Source organism: Trachemys scripta, chromosome 1, assembly GCF_013100865.1.
Source record: "Trachemys scripta elegans isolate TJP31775 chromosome 1, CAS_Tse_1.0, whole genome shotgun sequence".
NCBI lineage: Eukaryota > Metazoa > Chordata > Testudines > Emydidae > Trachemys > Trachemys scripta.
Window position 1 is genome coordinate 132,817,889 of NC_048298.1, and position 9,203 is coordinate 132,827,091.

General features: G+C 46.6%; 1 protein-coding gene across 7 annotated transcripts in view; it reads left to right on the forward strand.

Annotated features, from left to right (window-relative positions):
• The window catches only part of A2ML1 (alpha-2-macroglobulin like 1), an 82,106-nt gene that overhangs the window by 37,262 nt on the left and 35,641 nt on the right, over positions 1-9,203 (forward strand). For 6 of the 7 annotated variants that reach the window (XM_034785971.1, XM_034785951.1, XM_034785980.1 and 3 more), the window contains one exon: positions 7,062-7,245. In XM_034785971.1, the coding sequence (XP_034641862.1) occupies positions 7,105-7,245 (141 nt within the window). In that variant the 5' untranslated portion in view covers positions 7,062-7,104. Of the gene's footprint in view, positions 1-1,369; positions 5,160-7,061; positions 7,246-9,203 lie in introns of those variants that run through there. The other variant, XM_034785994.1, reaches the window with a different exon arrangement.

The following is a 9,203-nucleotide window of genomic DNA, read 5'->3' on the forward strand; positions in this document are numbered from 1 at the left end:
TGACTGTAGTTGCAGTTCATTGTTAAGAATGTTCAAGAGACCAAATAACCAAGCTCAGCCAAATGTAATGTCTAAGGATAAAGCAATACAGTACAGGAAAGAAGGAGTTAATACGTCAACAATCCTTCCCAGAAAATGAATTTTTGCAGCGTTTTTAGTTCACCTTACACAGAAGGTGTGCTTCTCAAATGGCCTGTTAAATTAGCCATCTTTTATCTAATGGCAGTTTACAAGTAACAGAGCAATGTTCATGTCACTTAAAGTTTAACTAGCCAGCCTGTGCCAGTTTTGTTTTTGGTGCCTCCCTGTACTTTCCCATCTTTTGTTTTGAATATTAAATTTGAAATGTTAAAGGGCATGAAGATACTCCTTAATACAAAGCATTTATACACCTTACGTTATTTCCTTACCACCTTGTACCTTTGTTTCATAACACTCATCCATCTAGCCTTTGACAGCTTCTGTATTTTCCTAAGGGCTTGTCTACACTTACTTATTCCCATGCCTAAGCTAAGCTGCTGACCTATACTTGTCCCTGGGCGTTGTGGGGTATATGCCTTAGCATAAATGAGCAAGAATAAGCATAGTGCAATTTAGCATGATTAGCCAGCACACACACACACACACACCTATATTATATTAGTACCATCTGCATAATACCTATTAATATGGTTTGTGTGTGTATATAACCTATATGCATTGGCTAACGTGCTTGAACTTTGTGGGTTTTAAAATTTATCTTTAATTGTTATTTTATTGCACTCATGCTCTGCTTAGGAGCAACTGTGAGAAAAGAAGCAGAGAGGGAAACTGTCTGGAAAGCCAAGACTGAAGTATGAAGCAGAGTGAGAGAGGGAGAAATTTTACTGGAAAAAGGAGGGTGAAAAATGGAGCAGGGCGAGATAAATTCTAATGGCAGAATAATGGCGAAGGCATCCACTTGCACAAGTGTAGCTTTTGTGAGGCCTGGGGGATTCTATACCCCTAATGTAGAGCAGAGACTTCCATTTAGGAAGAAAATATTTTATAAGTGAACCTCCCTTGGGAGCAGGTGAGGAATTAAAGCAAAAATAGTTCAAGAACTCAGTCTAGATTCTGTCTTTCAGAATGCAAAATAACAGGTTTGCAAATCTTGTGCTGCCAAGGATTTTGCACCTATCGAGTCTTCCCTTATCACTGTTTTGTGTGAGTCAGGCCTGCCATAAGCAGCCATGGTGCCATTGTGTCTCTTCTAGATTTGGCCCACAAAGTGCTCCTCATGATCCGTCATTTCTCCATAACCTCCTGAAGGCTGTGTACTGAAGAGGAGCTCTGTGTGACTTGAAAGCTTGTCTCTTTCCCCAACAGAAGTTAGTCTAATAAAAGATATTACCTCGCCCACCTTGTCTCTCTAGAGTAGAAGTGACACGCTCAGTAATTATAGAGCTGGTAAAAATGAATTAGGTCACCACTTCTCCTTCCTCCACTTCTTTCCCTCCTGGCCAGTGCAGGTTTGTTCCCTACACTCTTCTCCAGGGCTTCATCTAGTCCTTGTTTTAAATGTCCCGAACTATGGAGCTTCTCCTCTGGGGAGAGGATTCTACTGCCTAATACAGCTAAGCAATCTTCCTACGAGCAAGGATATCCTGAGATCCATCCTGAAATTTCCCCCCTTTCCTCAGTTTCACCTAGTCCTCCACCCTAAACATTTCCTCTCCCTCCTCAAAGTTAACAGCTTTCAGATACTTGATAATTTCCCTATCTCCCCTTCTTGAGTAACATACATTTCTTGTGAAAGTAAGATACTGATAGCTCAGCTGAGAGCCAATAATATTGCTTTATATATTCTCCCCACACAGCCCTGCCTGTGCCCCTCAATCCTGCCCTGAAACCCCCCTGCTATTCCTGTCCTGGGCTCCCCACACAGCCCTGCCAATGTCCCTCAGTCCTACTCTGCAGCCCCCTGCTATTCCAGTCCTGGGCTCCCCACACAGCTCTGCCAGTGCCCCTTGATCCTGAACTGCACTTTTCAGACCTGAGAGCCTGATGTAGAACTGCCACAGTTTAACTATTACATTGTGGAATAGTTTTTGCAAGGGACATGGTGGAAACACTACTGCTTAAATTATAAAACTAGGACTGAACATAGCCCTGGCGAACAGGGAACAATCCTTCATAGGACTCCTGGGACAGAAAGGATGTGTGACTTCATAAGCAACTCTAATTTTCTAGGAATCTGAATGCCAAATCCATGCACACAAATTGAAACAAAGGAAATCACTTAAATCAGACCTTCCTGGTATTTTTGCAGACTGTGCTAAGAATTTCAGAAAATACTAATCTGGGAGGGGAAATCAAACAATGTACATAGAGAGGGATGATTTTCACCACTAGTGCAGCAGTTTGAGTCGGGGCCCAGGTTGAGGGGACGGATTGCTCAGGAGGTTCTGAGCATGGGAAATGAAACTCTTCATTTTGGGGCAGTGGTTCAGAAGGGAGGCTGTTGCACTGAGGCAGGCCAAGTTTCTAATGAGCACTTTAGCTGTAAGGGTCAAGAGAGTTAACCTTTGATTTCTGGCTCAAGAAAGGACAGAGAGGGAGACTGAAGGAAGAAGAATGGACAAGCCAAGACACTGAAGGAGGTGAGATCATTGCACGTACTGGGCTAGTGTGTCAGGACCTCATGACATGTTGGTATCTTTCAGAACAGTTGTACCTTACAACAGTAACAACTGAACCCTTTCTAACATGAACTGGATCCGCTTGTCTCCCTTGAATATTTTGCCTCTCTGGAGTGCAGGAACCCAGCTGTAATTAAGTGTTATTCAGCAGCAGGTGTGGCACATGAATTTTCAGCTTTAATTTGAGGACTGTGACTTCCTCTTGGCTGGAATGTGCAGTGAGAATATTGGCAAGCTGCCACATCTTGATAAGGACTCCTCCTCTTCCTCTAAAACCTTTACTTGATCCCATCATGATGAGAGGAGGAAAAGAAGTTTTTGCTGACATAGGATGCCCAAGGCTTAGGGGTAGGGTTTTAATTTTGGAAGCCATTCACATGTCTCATTGAGTTCATTGGATGTGAGCAAACTGTACTGAAAGAGAAGCTTCCCGGTGACCAGGCCAAAGAACATAAGAAACAGTGTGATAAGATATAAAAACATATTGAAAGTACACAAACTAAGGGATGCAAACAGCATGTTAAACTTTCAATTTCCAGACTATTGCAGCAAACTTTCATGCCAATGCACTGGATGCAGGTGATTTAACCTGAATACAGCAATAAAAACATCATTTGATTTTTATCTCCTCAACTTAAATAAGCAATGAAGTCCATATATTCTATTCTGTAGATCAGTTGCAGAAACACATTATTCAGAACAATGGAAGGATTTCTCAGCTGCACATATGTCATCTCTATGCAAATTCTTTTGCAATTTCTCTCATTTGGACTGAGCCATTCCGTTTGGTACTTTCCCTTGGCTAGATTTGTCATCTGTCCAGCTGCTCAAGAACTAGATACTTGTGTACATAATCCTGTCCTCCTCCATTATATTACCCTTTCCTTGTTCATAAAGGTATGCAGGTTAATTTTAGAGCAGGCACGTAGCACTTTCTCACACTTACCACACAGTACACACGTATTATGAAGAGATGCTAGTTGCTACCACAGAAGTAAACCAGAGGCAAGATTTCCATTAGGTTTTCTCCCTACAACCTTGTAACTGCACCCACACCAGAATTGTGATCCACTTACCACAATTATGAGCTCAGGCTGGGATTGATCTTTTACCCTTGAAAGTCTGAGGGAAATCAGTTAAGGTGTTTGGGAGATACTAGACTCCTAATATTGGGATGATCTCACTGTATAGCTATTTTCCAACAGAGTTGATGTCCCATCTTATCTCAAAAAATGGTTTGGCCTAGAAACTCCAAATGTGCTTTAATACAGTCCCTTAGGAGAGCTAGTATCTTTGCCTAGTTTCTGCCAGCTGTGTACTTCCTAAGCAGAGGGTCCTAGCTGTGAGCTAGATGGGGAATACAGGAGCTACAGGCAGTCTGCTAAGTCTTGTCTATACTAGCAAACATACTCATAACTCTCTACCAGTGCAGCTCCACCAGTAATAGCAATGATATTACAGCTTCCATTCTACAGACAGAACTTGGATATATGGCATCTAGACAGAGCTCAACTGTATATCTGCTCAGAACAGTGTTAGATGATGGGCAAAAATGCCTGAGTCCTGCCTATGCTACAGGCGTTGGCAGCTGTTGTTACTATTGGTTGAGCTGCACGAGAGGTGAATTCTGGCTATGAAGTTTGCTAGTGTAAATGCAGCCCTGGTATGATAATTCTCTGCAGGGCTCTGTAACAGTCTGGCTTTTTAACTGTTCTTAATTTGTTCTTTCAGGTGATTCATATATTGGTGCTTTAGGTGTTGGTTAAGTACCTTCAGCATTGTTTGATTTGAGGCGAGGTTGTTTGCATCACTGGTTAGGAAGCTATAATCTGGGAGTGATGTTACATCGGGTGGCTCATGTTTTCATTTGTATTTAATTTTTAATCCCCTAGTGCAGGGAGTATTGGCTGCATTGACAAAGTTGTGTATTCTTTTCTGTGTGTTGATTAGGAGTGGGAACTTAGCTAGTTCTCTGCAGCCAGTGTTACTCTATGTACATATGAGCTCTCTTTCACTCACACACACACACTATACATACTGTACTTACACACATAATGTATATACTCTTTGGTTCTGGCAAATTCAGAGAGAAAAGGCCTGAGTTTAAGTGGTTTTTCCAGCTTTCCAGAACTCGTTCATCTCCATTCCAGTCCAGAATAAGCTCCCTTCACAGGTTAAATCTGAACTCCCTACCCTCCCTTCTACAGCCCTTGATTGGTGGATTGTCTTCCATAGGTGACTGGGCAAGGAGTCTTCTTTAGAGTCACACCCCTGATAGAATGAGGATATAAAGCTGGTACCACATAAACTGAGAGCCAGAGAGAAAGCAGCTTAGACTCTGTTCCTCTCTCTCCCCCCCAACTTGAATCCTAGCTCAGAGGCTCCCAGGTAGCTCACTTTGGGGTGGTGCTTGTGGCAGGTCCCTACAGAGATGTGGCTCCTTCTCCTCAGCACCCTAGCCCTACTCCTCCAATCTGCTGTCACGGATGACCCTGTCCCGTAAGTTACTGTGGGGTTAGGGATTGGCTCCAGCTCTTTGACTGTGGAGAGGAGGAGGAAGAGGGCAAGGGGTTGGGAGGAAGGAGCAAGTTACTGTGGGGGGAAGCAGAGGGCACTTTGGTGGCTAGAGGCATTACAAATGCCCAGGGTAGATTGAGGGGGCAGATTGTTGGGGATGAGATGAGAAGTGGGAGTAAGGAGGTTGGGACAAATATTTGAGGGTGATGGTTAGGGGTGGGTGTGATGATAATGGCTGGTAGATGAGAAAGAGGGAATATCAATTGACACAGTCAGGGAAGCGGTTAGATATGAGGGATCAGGAATGGTACTTGGTTGGAAAGGGGGAATGGGTAGGTAGAGGAGGGACAGTTTGTTGGAGGAAGGGACAAGTGACTGGAGGTGCACATGGGCAGTTGTGAATGCTGTGAGGGAGTCTGTAGGGAGTGGGGAAATAAAGGCAGGTTTTCCAAGACCCCCAAGTGGAGTAAGATGAGGAGAGCCAGGAGAGAGAAGAAGCTGGAGCATTTTTATGGTTCATCATGTGGGGGGACAGAGAAAGCTGTTGGAAGTCTGGTGTCAGTGCTGGGTGGAGACTCCCTGACTAAATCAGTTGAGTTATAAGACCAGGTCTGGGGTCTCTTGCTCCTTGATTCCTGGCATTTCTCTCCCTTCCCTTGTTCTTTACACCTCCAAAGTGTAAGTGAAATGTTCATATTGACACCGTCCCCTCTACCCCCCCACCCCCGTCCCCATCTGTCTCTTCATGAGATATCCTCTGTGACACCACTGGCTGTTGCTAGGGAGATAGTTAGGGTGTCACAAAGGGCAGGTAATTCTTAGGCAAAGAATTGCAGGGTGTGGGAGTGAGTCCCAGCTGGAGATAGTTTTCTTTGTGTTTGGTTTCCCATATCTTTCCCTCTGTCCAATCCTTGTGTTTCTTCGCTGAGAAGTACTGTGATAATGGAAGATGGTTGCACAGAGAAAGTTGACCGAGGTACAGCTAGGGCTGGCTCCAGGCACCAGCCAAGCAAGCTGGTGCTTGGGGCGGCAGATTGTACGAGGCGGCATTCGGCCCAATCCTAGGGCGGCACGGCTGCTTTTTTTCTTTTTTGTTCCGCTCCGGCCGCCCTGTAGGGGGCGGTGGTGCGGAGGAAGGGAGCGCCCTGCAGCAAGCCCGGCAGGGCAGCCGCATCCTTCCCTCTCATCCCACTGTGGCACTGACAGCGCCCCACTGAAGCCCTGGCTGCCCCCTTCTCTCTCTCCCCGGCTAGCCGGGGCACCAGCGCAGGGAGTCTCCCTGCACCCTGGCTCCGGCCGCGCCGCAAGTGTGTGTGTTTTTTTTTTTTTTTTTTTTTTTTTTGCTTGGGGCGGCAAAAAAGCCAGAGCCGGCCCTGGGTACAGCAGCCCTATAAGACATGCTGTCATGCAGTGCAACATTGCCACCAGTAGCCAGGGAGACTATTGTGATGTCACAGAGGGCGACAGAATCTGGTAAAGGGCTGCTTTGATTGGAAAGCAGAAACCAAGACTGATAAAGGCAGCCTCAACCCCCCTTGAGAGAGAGTAGAGATTTTCCAAGCCTCCCCCAGTGATGGATGGGTGTGTCTCCCTGTGGAGGCTGCTAGAAGGTGTTGCTGTGGTGCACCTGACTACCTCCTGTAGATCCCCAGGAAGGGGTGACACCTGAGAAACCGAGGGAGCATGTTGGGGGGATAGAAACTCAGCCTGTCTCCTCTGCCAGGGAAGGAAGCTTCTACATAAAGCAACTCTAAGTTCACAAGCAGCCAGCTAGGTTGGAATAGTTTATCAGTCAATCAGAGAACTTGATTCCCTGGGAATGTTTTAAAAGCAACACACATGGCTAAATCCTTCCCTCTGATTCTCTCTCTCTCCCTGCTCAAGGAACTATGTGGTTGTGCTGCCAGCGCGGCTGAGCTATCCCTCCATGGAGAAGGTCTGCATGGACTTGAGTAACGTGAAGAGCTCCATGCTGCTCACTATCACCCTGGAGACCAAGATCAAGACCTACAAGCTGCTGGATAGGTTCGTCTGGGAGAGGAGACAGCTCAACTGCTTCAGCTTCCCAGTAAGTGTCTATGGAACTTGCAAATAGTTAGATGCAAGTGTGCTTGTGGAGCTTCCTCACTGTTTGGCTTGGCTGATGCACCTGTTTGAAGATGTTTACTGGTGTGACTGGTATAGAAGGGCATGCCTTGGTATTCAAATACCTGTTGTGACATACCAGAGTACAATTCAGACTTCTGTGCAGCTGCGTAACCCTGCCCTGCAACCTTGGGTGCTTTACAGTACTTTGCAGCAGTAGCTCCCACCTGGGTTGCTCAGAAACAGCTTTCCATTATACAAGCCACACCCTGAGTGTCTGTGTGTAACTGCAGCCTGCCAGCCACACTTGGGTTACACTTTGGCTCTCACCAGCCTTGTAGATCCCCAGGAAGGGGTGACACTGCAGGGTGACCGTAACACACCCCCAGTCTTAGATTTTGCCCCAGAAATCTATGTCCTGTACTGCCCATCCCTCTCCTGGACAGGGCTGGCTCCAGGCACCAGCTCAGCAAGCAGATGCTTGGGGCAGCAAGTCGGGCTCTTCGGCGGCGGGTCCCTCTCGGAGGGAAGGACCTGCTGCTGAATTGCCGTCGAAGAAGAAAGTGGTGCGGTGGAGCTGCTGCCGATCGCGACTCCCACCCCCGCCACCACTTGGGGTGGCAAAAACCCTGGAGCCGGCCCTGCTCCTGGACTATACAAGCTATTTTAGGTCTGTTATTTCTTTAAAAGGAATAATATGCACACAACTTGCCACTCCAAATGGAGTTTCCCATACACTTCAATTTCTACATTCTGGAGTAGATAAAACAAGTTTATTAATTACATAGAGATTTTAAGTGAGTACACATAGTGAGGCATAAAAGTCAGAAATGGTTACAAGAAAGATAAAATGCAACAGGTGGGAAGCAGGGGTGGAGGAGGAGCAGGGGGCGGAGTGTTCAGGGGAGGGGAGGAGGGGGAAGTGAGCTGGGGGCGGGGTGGAGAGCTGTGGCGCGGGGTCCTCTTGGCGCGGGGCCCAATTCAGCTGAATCGGCCTAAAGCCGGCCCTGCTGTTGACTCGTATTTAGCTTGTGATCCAGTGTGGCCCCCAGATCCCTTTCTGGAGTACTCCTTCCTAGGTAGTCAGTTCCCATTTTGTATTTGTGCAACTGATTGTTCCTTCTTAAGTGGAGTACTTCAGACCGTTTCTCCAATGTATCCAGATCATTTTGAATTTTAATCCTATCCTCCAAAGCATTTGCAACCCCTCCCAGCTTTGTATCGTCCGCAAACTCTATAAGTTTACTCTTTGTCATTATCTAAATCATTGATGAAGATATTGAAGAGATCCGGACCCAGGACTGATCCCAGTGGACCCCACTTGATATACACCCACTTCATGTATGGGGGGCAATGAGGAAGTTGAATGAAACCATTTTATTTTCGTGTGTGTGTGTGTTCTCATTGTTGCCCAAAGACAGCCTCAAAATTCAGTTCTAGAAGCCTGCAAGCAGGATCCTCGCTAGTTGTACAGAGCAGTGCACTGACAGGGTGTGCACCCACATTCACTAACAGGTGTGGTTAATGAGCAAGTCCAGTAATAATAAGGCCCCCAGGGAAAGGGTTTTATTATAAACAAACTCTCTGAGTGGTGGTGGTAAATCTTAGATAAGAAAGCTGAGCAATGGGCTCATGGTCATGTGCCCACTGAGTCAGCTCTAGTTACCCCTCTCCCCCTCCCGCCCAATGAATACAAGGAGAGAGAGCAATGGTACTGGTTTGCAGCAGTGCATAGACTGCTCTGTGCTTTGCCAATCACTGAAGAGCAAGCTGTTACTCTTGGTCTCTTATCCCCTAGGGTGACGAGACAAAGTGTGGAAAAATCAGGACGGGGGTGGGTAATAGGAGCCTATATAAGAAAGACCCAAAAATCAGGATATCTGGTCACCCTATTTCCCCCCCCCCCCCCACCCCCCCCCCCCCCCCCCCCCCCCCCCCCCC